This window comes from Monodelphis domestica, chromosome 2 (genome assembly GCF_027887165.1).
Source record: "Monodelphis domestica isolate mMonDom1 chromosome 2, mMonDom1.pri, whole genome shotgun sequence".
In the NCBI taxonomy this organism is placed as follows: Eukaryota; Metazoa; Chordata; class Mammalia; order Didelphimorphia; family Didelphidae; genus Monodelphis; species Monodelphis domestica.
The window spans coordinates 173,149,046-173,167,954 of NC_077228.1; the positions used below are offsets into that span (position 1 = coordinate 173,149,046).

At 36.8% G+C, this 18,909-nt stretch overlaps 1 protein-coding gene across 10 annotated transcripts in view; it reads left to right on the forward strand.

The window, feature by feature from the left end:
- GATAD2B (GATA zinc finger domain containing 2B) overlaps positions 1-18,909 on the forward strand; it is a 102,173-nt gene that overhangs the window by 32,538 nt on the left and 50,726 nt on the right. For 5 of the 10 annotated variants that reach the window (XM_001365285.4, XM_056816419.1, XM_056816421.1 and 2 more), the window contains one exon: positions 1,899-1,985. The exons of 3 other annotated variants lie outside the window; for them this stretch is intronic. In XM_001365285.4, coding sequence (XP_001365322.2) covers positions 1,984-1,985 — 2 coding nt within the window. In that variant the 5' untranslated portion in view covers positions 1,899-1,983. Of the gene's footprint in view, positions 1-713; positions 756-1,898; positions 1,986-18,909 lie in introns of all 10 variants that reach the window. 2 more of the 10 variants (XM_056816418.1, XM_056816420.1) reach the window with 1 other exon arrangement.

The window sequence follows — 18,909 nt, forward strand, 5'->3', positions numbered from 1 at the left end:
CTGCATGTGATTGGCAGGGCAGTGCCCACTTGGAGACCGGGTTTGTTCAGGTCTCTCTCAAGGGGGCTGGCACACATGGGGCCACCCCAGTGCTATAGAGAGGATTCCTTGTACAAAAGAAAAGGGGAGGGAGGACCCCCCCCAAATAAACCAAACTCATTTCTTTCCTCTCTCCATTCTTTTTGTTGGTATTACCTTTCCTTGTTTCTCAATTTTTCTGACAGCTAGAGGAGGCGGCAGGAAAATGTATACCTGTAAGTACTTTCAACTGTCCATTTCTTTTCTTTTTTTAAATAAAAAGCAGAAAATAAAATCTCTAGTTATCCACAGCCCTTTTCTTGCCATTTGTAGAGTGATATGTTAGAACCTCTGGGGTTCAGGGAATTAACACTATTGCTTTTGAAAATTTTCAGGCGGACTGATTTGTTTCCTTTACAAAGCTCTTCTCCTTGGTTCAGCTCCTTGCCCCTCCCTGCTTTTCCCATTCAGTGTTCTGGTGGGGTCCTTGGCTTCTAGACTTCCTTAAGCTGAAGCTTCAAGAGAAGATTGATTCTGAGGGCGTGTGTGTGTGTGTGTGTGTGTGTGTGTGTGTGTGTGTACATATACACACATATATGTGTATATATATATATATATATTTCTTTTGTTTCTAGCAATAATGGGTTTTAGCTCCCCCTCATCCTCTCCCCCCCCCCCTTTTCTTTCTATGTCAGCTCCAACCCCTCTCTGTGAATGGAGTCAACCAGCTGACGAGGGTGAGTGCTGGCATGATGCCAGGGGCTGCTAAATGATGTGTATGCGCGTGTGTAAGTGTATACAGAGCACAAAGGGAAAGGCCTGCAGTCTAGGAAATCACGGGCTATTATATAAGGAAGCCTGCGTCATCCCTGCCTGCTTGGGCTGATGGTTATGGGGGGAAGGAGGAGGCTTGGATCAAGAAAAACACTTTCTGTACCCCCTCCTTCCCATCCCTTCTTTTAAAAAAAATGTCTGTTTAAGTGCAAGTAGCCTTGAATGTGGCTTCTGTGACTGGGTGGTAATGGTCATGTTCCCAGTGGAAGTTATCCTTTGGGATGGGGTGGGGACAGGGACTGGGGTGGGAGGGTGCAGGCAGCATGGCTTGTGAGTCTCTTCTTCCTGTTGTATTCAGAGGTATATGTGCTCTGAAAAAAAAGGCATTGCCCTAAGGAGAAAGCCTCCCTGGATTTAACAGCTGTAATTCATTAAGTAGGCTTTTTATTATTTTAATAGCAAACTGTTTCTAATAATTCAGCATTGTCCAGACAGGAAGAAAAAAACTAAAGGAGAGAAGCAAAATACCAGATAATAGAGCAAATAGCATCTATAGTTGTTCTCTACCCTCCCTCCCTTTTTGTTCTCTCCGTATGGATATATAGAATTGCATTTTTTTTCCCTATGCCATCTGCTCTACAGAGTTAGATTTGTACAAAAGGAAATTCAAATAACACATGGAAAGAAAGAAAGAAAGAAAGAAAGAAAGAAAGAAAGAAAGAAAGAAAGAAAGAAAGAAAGAAAGAAAGAAAGAAAGAGAGAAAGAGAGAAAGAGAGAAAGAGAGAAAGAGAGAAAGAGAGAAAGAGAGAAAGAGAGAAAGAAAGAGAGAAAGAAAGAAAGAGAGAAAGAAAGAAAGAAAGAGAGAAAGAAAGATAGATAGATAGATAGATTCAGAGGTTGTTCTGAGCTTCCAGACATTGGATCTGCTATATTTTGGGATTTTTGTTGGGCTGATCATGCATGTCCTCAGAGCACTGGAAGCATTTTCTGTTCCACCATGTTTAAGAGTTGTTTTGTGCCAGCATCCTATCACATTCATTTGGAAGTTATAATTCTACCCAATTTACCATGATGCCTTTTTTCTTCACTTCTCTTTATTTCCTAGATGGATATATGTGGAGTTTGTCGGGTGGAAATGAGAATTAAAGCGTGTTAATGAATAAAGGGGTCGTAACTTTACAGTTGGCTTTATGTGAGTACTCATTTTTATTTGGATCTGATCATTCAGAGCCATAGCACTCATTTTTATGGGGTTGGGAGTGGGGAAACAACCATCAATGGGAGTGTACTGAAATGAATTGGATTTATATTGGGCAGTAGTATAGAGGGAGCTATAGGGGAACTTGGTTTTAGGGGTTTTTTGGACCTGAAACTTGTACATTTTTAAGTCTTCTTTCTTCACTAGCTAGGAATATAGGAAGAGCAGTGTTGGTTTAAACAACCTTTTGTAAATGTATTTGATTTTTACTTCAGTGTTAGAGGGGAAGTTGCTCCAAATATTTCCTTTTGTTGGAGAATGCATTTGGAGTTACACTTTCTTTAAAGATTATAGAATTGGATCTGCCAGAGCTACAGGCCTTCTCAAGCTGCCTGAACTTGTTTCCCATTCCTGTGTGGCAGAAGCCCACTCTTCCAAGTTAACCTTTACAAATGAATTAAAATTGTTTCCCAGTCACTTGGATTCCATACCTTAATCTAGCAGGCAATCAACCAGTAGAAAAATCTCTGTCAGAGTTAGGTAGCTGAATCTGGATAGTTTAGTATTCATATAGATCTGCAGTGGTACTCCCTAGCTATTCGAAGCCATAATTACCTTTTTGGGTTGATATTATCCTTTTATAGTATTGCATGGAAATGCTTTCAGTGGGAGCCAGCCATTTTGTATGTGGCATGTTGAATCAAATTTTACTATTTATGTTGTTGTGTTTTCAGTGTAAATGGAACAGAAGAGATGCTTATTTCATCCTTTCCAGTTTTTTTAGTTTAGCGTTCTTCCCACATGCTGATTTTATTGTAGACTAGTGGCTTCAGAGGAACAAGTTCATATTAAAAAAATTGATTTTGATTTTTGTTCTATTCCTATTTTTAACCAGCTATAGTTTTAGGTGATAGGTTATTTTAATCAGAGACATGAGTAAAGACAGCTTTCTTTTCATGGATTCTTTACTTAATTATTTAAATTACTCCTTATATGCTATATGTGAAATATATAGATAATCACAGAATTTAAAAATCAGAAGAGACCTCAAGAGGCCTTCTACTCTGATTCATAAACAAAAGAATTCCCATTATAATACACCCAACAAGTAGTCATCTAGCCAAACTCTTCTTGAAGACTTCCAAGGAAGAGTAATCCAACACTTTTTAAGGCAGATCTTTCCATTTTTGGACAGCTTTGGTTGTCAGGAAGTTTTTCCTGACATCAAGCCTAAATTGTCATATTTGCAAAATTTTATATTTATCCCTTTTGAATGTCATTTTTTTAACCCTTATTTTTTTGTCTTAGAATCAATGCTGTGTATTGGTTCCAAGGCAGAAGAGCAGTAAGGGCTCAGTCAGTGATGGCAAGCTTTTTTAGAGTCTGAGTGCTTACTCACACTACAATCCTCAAGCTGCATGTGAACCCCCTCCACCTTACCCTGACAGTGGAGGGAGAAGCACTCCCATTGGGCAGCTGGACAGAGAAGTGGGTGATGTGAGAAATGTCCTCAGGTCCAAATGGAGAAGGGGAAGGGAGCAGCCCCCTTCAGAATGCATGCCATAGGTTCGCCAACACAGGGGTAGGCAGTGGGGGTTAAGTGACTTACCAGTCTCACACAGGTAGAAAGTGTCTATGATTAGATTTGAACCCAATTCTTTCTGTTTCTAGGCTTGGTTCTCAGTCCACTAAGTCAATTAGCTAGCTGCCTCTTTGAATGTTGTCTTAATAGTCCAGTATTCTAGCTAGGGGTTCTTTCTTTGGGGTTAGAAGGATACAATAGTAAGTCTAATTTATCAGCAATATTGTTGGTCATGCAAATACTGAATCAGATGGTGGACTTCTTTAAATTTTATGCCCTTTTTTTTCCTTATTGAAAGATATTTTATTTTCCAGTTACATGGAGTAATAATTTTCAACATATATTTTCCAAAATTATAAGATAAAAATTATCTGGGTTGTATTGTCATGCAAAACATACTTCCATGTCAGTCATAAACCAAACTCCCCAAATAAAACCATAAACAAACTAATGTGAAAAAATAGTATGTTTTGATCTGCATCTGACTCCAACAGTTCTTTCTTTGGAAGTAGATAGCATTCTTTGTCAGAATAGATAGTATTCTTTGTCAGAAGTCCTTCAAATTTGTCTGGCCAAGGGTTCTTTACTTGGGATCTGTTATCTTTTTTTTAAGCTGTATTTTAGTATAATTAGTTTTCTTTGTAATCAAATGTATTTTATACATTTAGAAATAGTAAACCTAGGTCCATAGGCTTCACTGGACTCCCATAACACAAAAAACGTTAAGAACTCTACCCTGACAAGATCCTTTTGGATTCTGACTTTTATTCAAGAAAAATTTTCAAGAACAAATGGAATCATCTTTTTGTTCTCCTTAACCTTGTTCCAATATCACCTGTTTAAAATAATAATTGAGAGATATGGCTTTTGTATCTATCAGATATTTTTGCTATACATGAGGGAGGGGGACCATCTTTTCTGCCACTTAGACTACTAAATAATCTCAGAATTGGAAAGGAATCCAAGAAGTCATCTAGATCTACCATGATTTCTGAATCCATGTATTAGGTTGTCAGGATACCTTGATAATGATAAAAAGGGAGAGGAATTTTAACTTTGGAAAGTGCTTCTATTCTCAGCATTACAGTGATCTTTTGAAAGAGGGCTGAATTTGGAGTCAGAGGACTTCAGTTCAAATCCCTATTATGGCATGACCTTGAGCAAATCATTTGATTTCTCACATTTCCTTTCAAGGTTCCTTCCAGCTCAAAGTCTGGGATATTATAGTCTGGTTTGTGTCAATAGGTGGCTTAAGGCAAGACTGGTCTGCCTGACATTGATTAACTATATGGGAAATATGACCAAAGAATTTGTTGTATTGGATTCACTAAAGGCAAAGAGGAAAAAATGATAGAAGGGCAAATACAGAGCAGTAGATTTTGTGCCCATTCATTTTTATTTTTGTTTAGAACCATTGCCTTCACAGTCTTGGTCTTAGAAAACAAAAATTATAAATTCTCAGATTGTAAATGCATGCCAGTAGAGGTTAAATGCTCAACAGTCTCACAGGTAATACAAATATCAGAGCTGGAATTTGAATTCAAGTTCTTCAATTCTAAATCCAGTACCATTTCCCACTGTATCATCCTGTCTCTAATTAAAGCAACAAATGGACTTACTTCTTGAGCTTGTTTTGCATTTTCAGTGTTTTCCTTATAATTTCCCTGAGCTGATCTCAGTATGTGCTGACTACTTGCTTTTTGCTTTTGATTTTTCAACTTGTAGGATAGATTGGTCTGTTAAGGACCTGAAGACCAAGTTTGTAATCCTTAAAAGTGCTGAATAAATGTGAGTTGTTAGTATTGGGAAGACCTCTAAGGTGATGGATTTTTGAAATCTAGAAGTCAGTTTTATTTTCTTTTTGTTTTTTCAGCCAAACATTTTATTGGTGTCTGTTATCTTTACATCACTATGATTCTTGGGGGAGATGAGGACTTCCTTCCCCCAACTTCTATGGAACCCTTTCTTGTGATAAAGAAAAGCAAAAACATGTTTCATTTTCTGAACCTTCTACTGGTTTTCTGGTTATTCAGAATTTCATTGACTTTAATCATTACATTGTAGTAAATGCATATTTACTTTTGGTTCTCTTTATTTGACTTGGTGTTATTTCATATGTCTTTCCACATTTCTTTGATATTCTCATATTCATCGTTTCTTACTTCACAATAGCATTCCATTCCATATGCCATAGTGTTTTCATCCATTCGCCTTCAATCACTGGATACTTACTTTGTTTCTAGTTCATTGTTGCCACAGAAAGTGTTGCAATGAATGTTTTGGTGTATATCAGTTTTTTGTTACTATCTTTGACTAACTTGAGGTATATTTGTTAATAATAGGATTATTGGATCATAGGATATGGTAATTAGTCACTTTTCTATTTCCAGATTGGTATCTAAAACAAATGGACTTAAGTCACAGATCTACCAAAAGCATATTAGTATTCTTGTAGTTCCTCTGCCCTTCCATCATCATTTACCCTTTTTTGTCACCCTAGGATGTAAGGTGAAATTCAGGATTTAAAAAAAAAAATGCATTTTTCTTATTTTTAGTAATTTTGCGACGTTATATGGTCATTTGTAATCTGAGATTCTTCTGAAAACTTTTAATATTTTATGCTTTTTCCACTGTACTTTAGTTACTTCAAAAGTAGCCTGGGTTAAAATGAATCAGAGGAATTTATCTGTCTGAGGTGCTTGGGTTTCTGGGGAATAAGACTGCTGAATAGTGAAAATAGGAATACAATTTTTGGTATATTAGCGGATAATTCCTATAAACTGTGAAGTTTCATCATTATAATATTTAAGTGTATCCCTTATGCATATTTCTGTGTGTGAACTATTACTGTTGGTCAGTTGTATCTTTGTGACCCTGTGGATCATACTGTAAGGAGTTTTTGGGCAAAGATGCTAGAGTAGTTTGCCATTTCTTTTTCCGATGGATTAAAGCAAATGGAGGTTAAATAATTTGCTCAGGATTATTCAGCTATTAAGTGTCTGAGACTGGATTTGAACTGAGGTTTTCCTAACTCCAGTCACTCTGGACCATTTAGGTGTCTATAGATAGGTACAAAAAAAGCAAGTACATTAGTGTTGTGAAGTAAGTGGCAGTCTACGTGGAAAGAAAAAAACATAGAGTAACAACATAGAATGACCTTAAAAGGAAAATGAACAGATATATGAAGTTGAATTTTAGAAGCCAGGGACATGAATTGGTAGAGAAGTGTAGGGATTTGGAGGGAGGGATATGAATAGTAGAAAGATGACAACATGTATAAAGAAGGAAAGGAGAACAGGAAAGTTGTATATAGAAGATAGGGAACAGATTAGTTTGCCATGTAGATGATAACAAATGAAATTCTGGAGATGGAAGAGTTTTGAAGGCCAGGCCGCATTTACAGTTGACATTTAACAGGCAGTAGTGATCCACTATAGAACCTTTAAACATTTTAGCAACTCTGTGTAGAACAACTAGAAGTAGAGGAGAACCAGCTAAAAGCCTATTCTTTTTCAGAACCTATTGTTTTTTAAACTGTTCCTTTTTTAGTATCAATTCTAAGACAGAAGAGTGACAAGGGCTAGGTAATTGGAGTTAAGTGACTTGTGCAGGGACACACAGCTAGAAAATATTGGAGACCATAGTTGCACTGAGGTCCTCCCAACTTAAGGCCTGTGCTATCCACTATGCTACCTAGCTGCTCCTTCAGCACCTATCTTTTTTATTTTATTAAGAAAATTTTTCCATGGTTACATGATTCATGTTCTTTCCCTCCCCTTCTCCCAACTCCCCTCCCATAGTCAAAGAGCAATTGTACCAGGTTTTTCATGTGTCATTGATCAAGACCTATTTCCATATTATTGACATTTCCACTGGGGTGATTGTTTAGAGTCTACATCCCCAAATCATATCCCCATCAACCCATGTGATCAAGCAGTTCTTTTTCTTCTGTGTTTTTACCCCCACAGTTCTTCCTCTGGATGTGGATAGTGTTCTTTCTCATAAGTCCCTCAGAATTGCCCTGGATCATTGCATTGCTGCTAGTAGAGAAGTCCATTACATTCAGTTGTGCCATAATGTATCAGTCTCTGTATACATTGTTCTCCTGGTTCTGATCCTTTCACTCTGCACCAATTCCTGGAGGTTGTTCCATCCTGTCCACGTGGAATTCCTCCAGTTCATCTTTCCTTTCAGCACAATAGTATTCCATCACCAACAGATACCACAATTTGTTCAGCCATTCCCCAATCGAAGGGCATCCCCTCATTTTCCAGTTTTTTGCCACCACAAAGAGCGTGGTTATAAATATTTTTGTACAAGCCTTTACCCTTATTGTCTTTGGGGTATAAACCCAACAATGGTATGGCTGGATCAAAGGGCAGACTGTCTTTTAAAGCCCTTTGGACATTGTTACCAATTGCCATCCAGAATGGTTGCATCAATTCACAACTCCACCAGCAATGCATTAATATCCCTATTTTGCCACATCCTCTCCAATATTTATTACTTTACTTTGCTGTCATGTTAACTGATCCAGCACCTATCTTTTAATAGGTCTTGTGGATACTAAGATTCTTTTTTGGCATTATTTTGCTGCCTTGCTATATTCCTATTATTATGAATCAGTTATATACACCATTCTAGGCTGAGTGGTAGACTGATGTTAATTGCCTAAGTATATGTCTCTGATGACTTTCTCCGTTGGGGTAGCTTAAGCATGTACATTCCCACACACTGAAACAGGATATGGAATTTCCGAGATCTGACTACCCTGAGAGAGATAGGGATGATAGAGACTGAATTGAGGACATTTTGCCTCAGGATTAGGGAGGAAACAGCACCACACAAAAGAAACCCCCTGCTAAGAAGCCTGGCTAGTCATTGGAAACAGCAAGAATGAAAGTTATGGGGCACTTCTACTCTAGAAGATGAAATGTTTATTTATGAAACTTAGAACCCCAAATAAAAGTGCCTGCTATATAGTCTCCTACATTAGTTTTTCATTTTTAATTTGGGCAGGGAAAAGAACTGTTTAAAAAAAGAGGTAGATCAAAGTGATTTGTATCCAATCCAGACCCTACCTCCTTTAAAAAAAAATAAACCCTTACCTTCCGTCTTAAAATCAATACTGTGTTTTGGTTCCAAGGCAGAAGAATGGTAAGGGCTAGGTTGGGGGTTAAGTGACTTGCTCAGGGTCTCATATCTAGGAAGTGTCTGAAGCCAGATTCAAACCTAGGACCTCCTGTCTCCTAATCCACTGAGCCACCCAGCTGTTACCCTACCTCATTTTTTCTACAAGTCTGGGAAGGGTTAAGGTAGCTCTGGAGATAGAGGCAGTGACTTGTCAGTGCCTCCCATAGGTATTAGGTTTATTTAAAACAACAACAAACTCTGACCTGCTTATTTTTTCTTTCCTTTTACCTGATTTGGTCAGTTGAATCAGGAAACAAATACCTTGAGATCATATTAGCTCCTCCTCTGTCTGTCCTTGTAAGGGACAAGGTGGTTTCTTCACCTTGATACTATGTATTTACATTTCTCTGATGGACAAGTCATTAATCTGATATGCAACCAATTTGTCCACTCCAGCCCTCCTTTTTTTACTCCATAATCACCAACTCATTTCTGGACTCTTAATGTTGCCACTTCTGGAGCTCTATGGAAGCAGCCTCTGAAATGTGATCCCTTCAGAAGTTGCAGTTAGAATTGATTGCACTTTGTGTAGTCTGAAATGAAAACTGTTTTGTAGCCGTTTTCTCTTAAAAGACTTTGCCAATATTTTAGAGGATTTGTTTTTTAGTTTGGGGTGTGTAAGTTCCTTTAGGGAAGTGAAATGGAGAGGTTACTTCCTTGGGAAGTACAAAGTTAGTTTCTGGGAGTGATGATAGAGGTGGAGAGGGGATGGTAGGAAATAAAGCATTAGGTATCAGGAAAGGAGGCCCAATCATCCGGTTTGGATTAGAGTAGGTTGAAAATATGTTGGATGAGACCGTTGTCTTTGTCTAGGACCACATGCTGTCAACAATTTTAGGGATTTGAGTGGGGCAAGAGGGAAGGGCAAGGTGTTGAAGGGGGCAGTGCAGGGAAAGGAATAGGTAAGATACAAGAACAGTTTCTATGCTATTATAATCAGGTTCTCTTGCCATCAGCAGTGCTTCTGCAAGCCAATTATTTTTTTATTTTTATTTTTTTGCAAGCCAATTTTTATTCTCTCTCTCTCAAAGACCTGAAGTGAAACCCAGCTTGAGACACTTATTAGCTGTATGATCTGAGCATAAATCACTTAACTTCTATCTGCATTAGTTTCCTTATCTGTAAAATGAGCTGGAGAAGGAAATGGCAAACCACTCCAGTATTTCTGCCAAGAAAACTCCAAATGGAGTCCCAAAGAGTTGGGCACAGCTGAAACAACTGAACAACCAAATGAGGATAATAAGCACCTACCTGGCAAGGTTATTGTTGGATCAAATGAGATATTTGAACTTTGCAAACTGTAAAGTTCTCTAAAATGATAACTTATTATACATTAGATATATGACTAAGGTAGGAATTATTTAGATAGATATATTGGTAACCACTAGAATATCTGTTATTTGTGAAAACTTCATTAGAATATTTGACTCTGTGGAATGAAAATCTTAATTAGGCTCCCACTGAATTATCTATTCCCATAATAGGCTTTCTTCTAAAACATGTCCTCATTCAGTTCAGTGGCCTGAGCTATGTGTATTCTTTCTGGCAGAGTTCCACTATGCAGTTTTGAAGATATTTTTCTGATGCCAGACAGCTAGGCTTTTTCAGTGGTAGAAGATTCCCCTCAACTTCCCTAGCCACCATCTAGTCTCTGCTCCCTTAAAGTACCAGATATACTAGTTATCTACCAGACTATTTTCATGTAGTTTGTTTCCATTTCCTGGTGTCTCAAGGCAGCATTCTACCTTCCAGTTGTTCCTACCACAGTCTAGTGAATATGTTTCTTGGTAAAGGGTTTTATCCTAGAAGTGGAGTTATAACAGGTGTCTGAGACTTCCGAATTATAATGTGCATGAAATGCATATGTGAGTATTGGGGAAATATCATACATTTAAATGGACTACTGTTTCAAGCTCTTGACTTCTAGAGCTTTGTTGCTTTTAATAATGTTCTGACATAAAGCACTTTGAAAAGAATATAATAAGCCCCTCCCAACCTATGGCTTGCTCTCTGTTGTTAAGATCCAAAGGAAGAATAATTTGTCAAACCTTCCCTTTTTTAAATTAAAAACAAAACAAAACACAAATTCTTACACTTATGTCTTAGAATCAATTCTGTGTATTGGTTCTAAATCAGAAGAATATTAAAGACTAGGCAATGGGGGTTAAGTGACTTACCCAGGGTGACATTTCCCTCTTAAAAGTCCCTTAGGAGAGGATAGGTTCCTCCACTTTTCTAAGGAAATGGCATAATCTTTTGAGAGCAAGTGTGAATTATAGGAAAATCTCAACATATTCTTGCTATTAGAGACAATGTTCTTCCCACCAATTATAGCTTGTCTCCTGTTTCCCTCATTAGATGCTAAGAATAGAAGGCAGAGACTATATGTCTTGTGCATTCATACATGTACTATACCAGAGGTCCATATGATTAACAATTTGCAGCAGTCATTTTGTATAAATCCATCCTTTCTTTGCAGGTCTGGGACAGCTAGTACACACTACTTCCCTTGCAAATATTTTAAGGAGAACCTGCTTCCTATAGTTGGACAAATACATTTTGTCTCTATACTCTTAACCCAGACAGTTGGTTTTGAAGAAGGCCATCTATGTAGTTCGATCTTCGTAGACATCAGTAGTACCCTGTTCCCATCTCCATTCTGCCATCCAAACTCACCTAGATGAGAGCAGACAAATCAAGCAAATTGAGTCAGTGGTGGAGTTCATTGTAGATTCTCAGAATCTTGAGTCCTCCTATAACATCTCAGGCAATGTCATTTTGTTTCCCCAGTAAACTCAGTACTAACTGATTTCCCTATTCCCTATTAAGAGCCAGGGTTCTTCCCCCCTTCCCCCTTTTTTAAGGATAGAGGTTCTTAACCTTTGGTTTGTGTATAGATTTCAGAAAGTCAGTGAATTTGAATGGGGAAAAAATAATCTTTATTTTCACTAACCTCTAATTGAAGTCTAGCATTTCCTTCAATTATGAATGTAGACAACAAACTGCTGTAGTATTAGCAGTACATATTTTGATGTTTCCACATCATTAGTTTCCTTTTTTTTATTTCCATGTGTTTTATGCTCTTAAAAACATTTTTGGATGGTTCCATAGACTTCATGAGACTACCAAAAGAGTTGAGTTGTTGACACAAAAAATTGAGCCCTAGTGTATCTATATTACCATTCTTCACCAAGGTCCTTGTCCAGTCAGTGAGAGCGATGTGGAAGTGAATTTTGGGTTCTTAAATATAATCTCCAGTAGATTTTTAAAATAAGTTTTTATTGCTTATATATATATATATATATATATATATATATATCATTGTAGTTTTCCCTAATATTCTTCTTCCTTTCCTTTCTACCTCCCAAAAAATCATTCAGTATAACAAATGATATGTTTTAAATACAAAAAAGCAAGAGAAAAAAAAAATCACAACTCCCCAATACATTGAAAAAGTCCAAAAATATGGGCTGCATGCAACAATTTTGAACTTCACACCTCCAAAAATGGATGGTCTGGAACATCTTTTTATCTCTTCTTCTAACATTTCTTTCTTTTTCTTTTTCTTTTGTTAAACCTTACCTTCCATCTTAGAGTCAATATTGTGTTTTGGTTCTAAGACAGAAGAGTGGTAAGGACTAGGCAATGGGGGTTAAGTGACTTGTCCAGGGTCACACAGCTAGAAAATGTCTGAGTTCAGATTTGGATTTGAACCCAGAACCTTCCATTTCTAGGCCTGGCTCTCAATCCACGAAGCCACCCAGCTGCCCCCTTCTAATATTTCAAGCTTATTCTTTATAATTTTGCAACATTCACTTTTGATTTTTTTGTGTGGTTGTTTTCATTTACACTGTATTAGTCAATATGTTTATAATTTTCTTGGTTTGACTTAGTTCTATATCAGTTTATGTGGCTCTTTTTTCCTCATATTTCTCTATATTCATCATAGTCAACATTTTTTTATAGCATAGTAATATTCCATTACAATCATGTACCACAGTTTGCTTTACTGTTCCCCAGTTGATGGACATCTACTTTGTTTCTACTTCTTCACGAGGATGATGAATTTTTCATGAATGGTGACTGGCTTCTTTGCCACTTACAGTTATGCCCAAATCTCCTTAGTCTCTAAAACATCCCCTTCATTTCATCTACTGTCTTTTCAAGCTAACTGACTTATGGCCCAACATTACTCCCTTTAATTTATATACTACAATTCATGTAGCTACTTCTTAGCTTTGGGGTTATAATTTTGTTTGCTTTTTTCATCACTACAAAAAATTATGCTATAAATATTTAGTTCTTTTTGAAAATATTATACTTCTTTCACAGTTTCTTTTCCATGTCTTAATGCTATGTGTGTGTGTGTGTGTGTGTGTGTGTGTGTTTTTATTTTGTTAAACATTTCCTAATTACATTTTAATCTGATTCAGGAAGAACCCTGGAGTTTTGCCCAGGGGAGTTTGATACCTCTGTAGTAGACATAGAATATTGAAGGAAGTAGAGACCTTACAGGATGATTCGATTTAGCTTCCATAATTTACTGAGGAAGTTAGGACCAGAGAAGTGATATCTCTCTTTTTTTTTAAGTTTTTAAAATTTAGAATATTTTCCCATGGTTACATGATTCCTGTCCTTTCCTTCCCCTCCTCCCACCGCCAACAAGCAATTCCACTGGGTTTTACATTTTTCATTGATCAAAACCTATTTCCTTATTATTATTTGCAATAGAGTGATCATTTAGACTCTCCATCCCCAATCATATCCCCATTGAATCATGTGATCAATTATATGTTTTTCTTCTGTATTTCTACTCTCACAGTTCTTTCTCTAGATGTGGATAACATTCTTTCTCATAAGTCCCTCATAATTAACCTGAATCAGTGTATTGTTAGTGTTCCAATTTTGCCACATCCCGAGAGGTGATATTTCTTGCCCAAATATGTGAAAACCAATCAGCGGCAGAGGTATTCTAAATATATCCAAGAATTTCACACTCCTAAGCTCTGGACCTGGGTTCAAATCCATTCTCTGACAGGTAAGCAGTAGTCTGTGTTATCTTGGGCAAAATATTTTATTTCCCTGGGCCTCAGTTTAACACTGTTTTACAGTTGAATAATGTTATGACTTTTCTCACATAATTTCAAATTTATTTTTAGGATGTTCAACCCTTCTTATGTTCTTGATCTATATTCAGTCCCATGGAGATCTGCTATACTCCTATGTGTATTCACTTAGTATCCCTGTGCATTAGAAATATGTTTGTTTCTGTGGAGGTCACCACCATCATTTTAGTCACTTAGAATCTTATGCCAAGGTTGTCTTGAAATTATCATTGATTCTTTCTTCTGCATCAATCCATCATAACCAGTCAGTTGCCATATCTTGTTGATTTTGTCTACACAGTTGTTTTAATATATTACCTTCTTCACCTCAAAATAGTCATCTCTTTAGTTTAAGGCTTCATCATTTCTTGCCTGGACTTTAAAAAAAATTTTTTTTTTTAATCATTGAACATTTACCTTCATTTCCTCCTACCCTCATGTCACCTCAGAGGTGTTTCTATCCGATCTCTGCATTACTTCCCTATCTAAAAATATATTTCATCATGGGTTAGACCAGTGATAGTGAACCTTTTCGAGATGGAATGCCAGGCCCCACACCCTCCCAGACCAAATACTGAGTGCCAAGCCTTGCTTCCACCTTCTTTTACCCCAGTGAGGAGAGGGAGGAAGCACTCTCATTGGGCTTCTGGGCAGAGGCACATGTAGAAAGGGAGAAGAAAGTGGCCCTAGTGCTCTGCTTTCCTCAAAACTAGCTCCTCTCCAACCCCACCACAGTAATCACCTTCACCACAGACCCAACAGGCTACCATATGCACTGCACCCTCATGTAGCATGTGAACCCCTCAGTGCCTTACCTCAGACAGGAGAGTGAGCAAGTGCTCCCATTGGGCTGCTGGGCAAAGGGCAGGGAAAGTGAGGAACATCCTCAGGCACATGGAGAAGGGCTGGGAAACAGCTCTGCCCTAAGTCCCTCTGACTTTCTAGTAACAAACTCTGACGGGTGACTGCAAGTGTGCCTAAAGAGAGGGCTCTGTGTGCCCTTTTTGGCACAGATAGGTTTACCTTCACTGGGTTAGACATTTCATTGATTAGCATCCCTAAGTTTTTCTGTCTCATTCATATCCCATAGTTTGTTCAGCGAGTCCCCAATTGATAAGGTACCTTTGTTTCCAAATCTGTTTCCACACACACAAAAAAAATTGCTATAAATATTTTTGTGCAAGAATCCTTTTCCTCTTTCTTTTATTTCTTTGGCGTATAGCTTTAGTATTGGTATTCCTGAGTTAAAGGGTATACACACCTTAAAAACTTTTCAGACATAGTTCCAAATTGCTTACCAAAGTAGTTGAGCCAGTTCACAGCTCTACCTTTCATCTAATGTATGTTTTCCCATAACCCCTTGAACATTTGTAATTTCTCCTTTTTAAAAAATCGTCTTTGCTGTTTCCTGATGGGTGTGAGATAGAACCTCAAGAATTTTAATTTGTCCCTCTCTAAGATTGAGGCCTAAAACAATTTTTTTTCTTTTAAATATGGCTTTGAATTCTTCTATTTCTTCCTCTAAAAATTGCCTGTTCATGACCTCTGGCAATTGATCAATTGGGGAATATCTCCTATTATAAATTTGAATGAATTTCTTATATATCTTTTTTTTTTTAATCTGCTACCTTCCATCTTAGAATCAATACTGTGGGTTGGTTCTAAGGCAGAAGGACTAGGCAATGGGAGTGAAGTAACTTGCCAGAGTCACATAGAAAGTGTCAGATTTAAACCTAGGGTTTATCCCATCTTTAGTCTTAGCTCTCTGTCCACTGAGCCTCCTAGCTAGCTGCCTTATCAGAGAAGAACAAGAACAAGAGATCCCCCCCCCCTTTTATCCCTTTAGCTTCTCATTTTAACTGCAATTGGTTTTGTTTGTTCAGAAGCTTTTTAAATTTTATGTAATCAAGATTATCCATTTTGCCTCCTATGATCTTCTTTAGCTTTTGTTTGTTCATGTACTCTTTTCCCTATCCATTGATTTGGCAAATAATTTCTTCTTCTCTAATTTGTTCATGATTTTACTCTTCATATCTAAGTCATGTGCCCATTTGGAGCTTATTTTTATTATGTAATGTGAGATGCTTGTCAGATTGCTTTCCAATTTTCCCAACAGTTTTTGTTGAAATGTAAGTTCTTATGCCAATAGCTGGGATCTTTGGGTTTTTCAAACATTAGGCTATTATTGTTTGCTTTTTCTAGTATTGTGTACCTGTTCTATTCTACTGATAGTCATCTTAATTTTTTTTACTAGTACTAAATTGGTTTTTTAAATTCAATTTTATTTCATTTTCAGATTCATATTCAACTTCCTTCTCTGCCCCAATGGAAAAAAGCAAGAAAAATAAAATTTATTACAAATGTGCTGAATAAAACTTTGGTCATATCAAAATAAAAATGAAAACTCAACTCTCCCATCACTTTTGTATCTGGAGTTGAGTAGCAGATTTCATCATGAGTCTTTTGGAATTATGATTGGTTATGCTGTTGATCAAAGTTCCCAAACTTTTCAAAATTGTTTTTCTTTATAGTATTGTTATTCTATAGATTGTTCTCCTAGTTCTGCTTACTTCATTTTATAACCATTCATGTCTTTTATTTTTTAATTTTATTTGATTAATTAAGAAAAATTTTTCATAGTTAAATGATTCATGTTTTCTCTCCCCTCCTCCCACCCGCTTCCATAGCCAACATGCAATTCATATGTCTTTCCAAGTTTCTTTGAAGCTATCTCCTTCATAATATCTTATAACACATTCATAATTCATACCATAATTTAGTGAGTTGAATTTCTAATTTTTTGTCACTATGAAAAGAGCTGCCAGAAAGATTTTTGTACATATGGGTCCCTTTCCACTTTCTTTGACATCTTTGGGATATAGACCATAGTGGTATCATTGGGTCAAAGAATATAGTTTTGATCATAGTTTCAAATTTTTTCCCCAGAGCTATTTCCATTATTTATCTTTTTTTAAATCATAGTTCTCAATCTGATAGGTATGAAGTTGCATACTATATTATATTAGTGATTATTGCATTGTGGCATAGTTTGAGATCCTACTTACTGTTTCATGATTTTTCTTGAGATTCTTGACCTTTTCAGATGAATTTTATTATTTTTATTATGACCTTCAGATGAATTTTATTATTTTTTTCCCTAACTAAAGCAATCAATCCTATTGTTGTTTAAATTGGTATGGCACTGAATAAATTAATTTGGGTACTATTATAATTTTTTATTATATTGGTTCAGCCTACCCATGAGCAATTTATTTTGCCATTTATTTAGATCCACCTTTATTTATGAAAAGATTGTTTTGTGTCTCAGTAGATTGAGAGCCAGACCTAGAGACGGGAGGTCCTGGGTTCAAGTTTTGCCTCTTCCTGGCTGTGATCCTGGGCAGTTATCTTTAACCTCCATTGCCTAGCCCTAACCACTCTTCTGCCTTGGAACCAGTACAGGGTATTTTAACGTGGAAGATCAGGGTTTAAAAAGAGTTTTATAATTGTATTCATATAGTTCCCTTGTCTTGGTAGATAGATTGCCAAGTATTTTATATATTCAGTAGTTATTTTAAATGAAATATCTCCATCTTCCAGCAGAATTTTGTTATCACATAGAAAAATATTGATAATTTATGTAGGTTTGTTTTATATTCTACAACTTTACTATAAGTATTTCTTTTGATTATTTTTTTTATTTAACTCTCTGGGATTCTTTAAGTAAACTATCATTGTCTGCAACAAGCATTAATTTTGTTTCTTTTCCTATTCTTATTCCTTTATTTTTCTTGTGTTACTACTAGCATTTCTAGCACTATAATGAATAGTAATGGTGATAATGGTTTACCCTTTGTTTTACCCCTGTTATTATTGGAAAGACTTCTAATTTATCTGCATTACAGATACTTTTGGTCCTTGGTTTTAGATAGATACTAATTATTTTTTTTTTAAATATATTTTATTTGATCATTTCCAAGCATTATTCGTTAAAGACATAGATCATTTTCTTTTCCTCCCCCCCACCCCCCATAGCCGACGCGTAAGTCCACTGGGCATTAGATGTTTTCTTGATTTGAACCCATTGCTTTGTTGATAGTATTTGCATTAGAGTGTTCATTTAGAGTCTATCCTCTGTCATGTCCCCTCAACCTCTGTATTCAGGCAGTTGCTTTTTCTCGGTGTTTCCACTCCCATAGTTTATCCTTTGCTTATGAATGGTGTTTTTTTCTCCTGGATCCCTGCAAGTTGTTCAGGGACATTACACCGCCACTAATGGAGAAGTCCATTACGTTCGATTATACCACAGTGTATTAGTCTCTGTGTACAATGTTCTCCTGGTTCTGCTCCTCTCGCTCTGCATCACTTCCTGGAGGTTGTTCCAGTCTCCATGGAACTTCTCCACTTTATTATTCCTTATAGCACAATAGTACTCCATCACCAACATATACCACAGTTTGTTCAGCCATTCCCCAATTGATGGGCATCCCCTCATTTTCCAGTTTTGGGCCACCACAAAGAGCGCAGCTATGAATATTTTTGTACAAGTCTTTGTGTCCATTATCTCTTTGGGGTACAGACCCAGCAGTGCTATGGCTGGGTCAAAGGGTAGATATTCTTTTAGCACCCTTTGGGCATAGTTCCAAATTGCCCTCCAGAATGGTTGGATCAGTTCACAGCTCCACCAGCAATGAATTAATGTCCCTATTTTGCCACATCCCCTCCAGCATTCATTACTTTCCTTTGCTGTTATGTTAGCCAATCTGCTAGGTGTGAGGTGATACCTCAGAGTTGTTTTGATTTGCATCTCTCTGATTATAAGAGATGTAGAACACTTCTTCATGTGCTTGTTAATAGATACTAATTATATTAAGAAATATCCATTTATTCTTTTGCCTTCTATTGTTTATAACCAAATGGATGTTGCATCTTGTCAAAAAGCCTTTTCTACATCTGTTGATATTCATATGTATATGGTTTTGGTTTGTTATTAATATAGACAATTATGTTTAGTTTTCCTGGTATTGAGTCAGTCCTG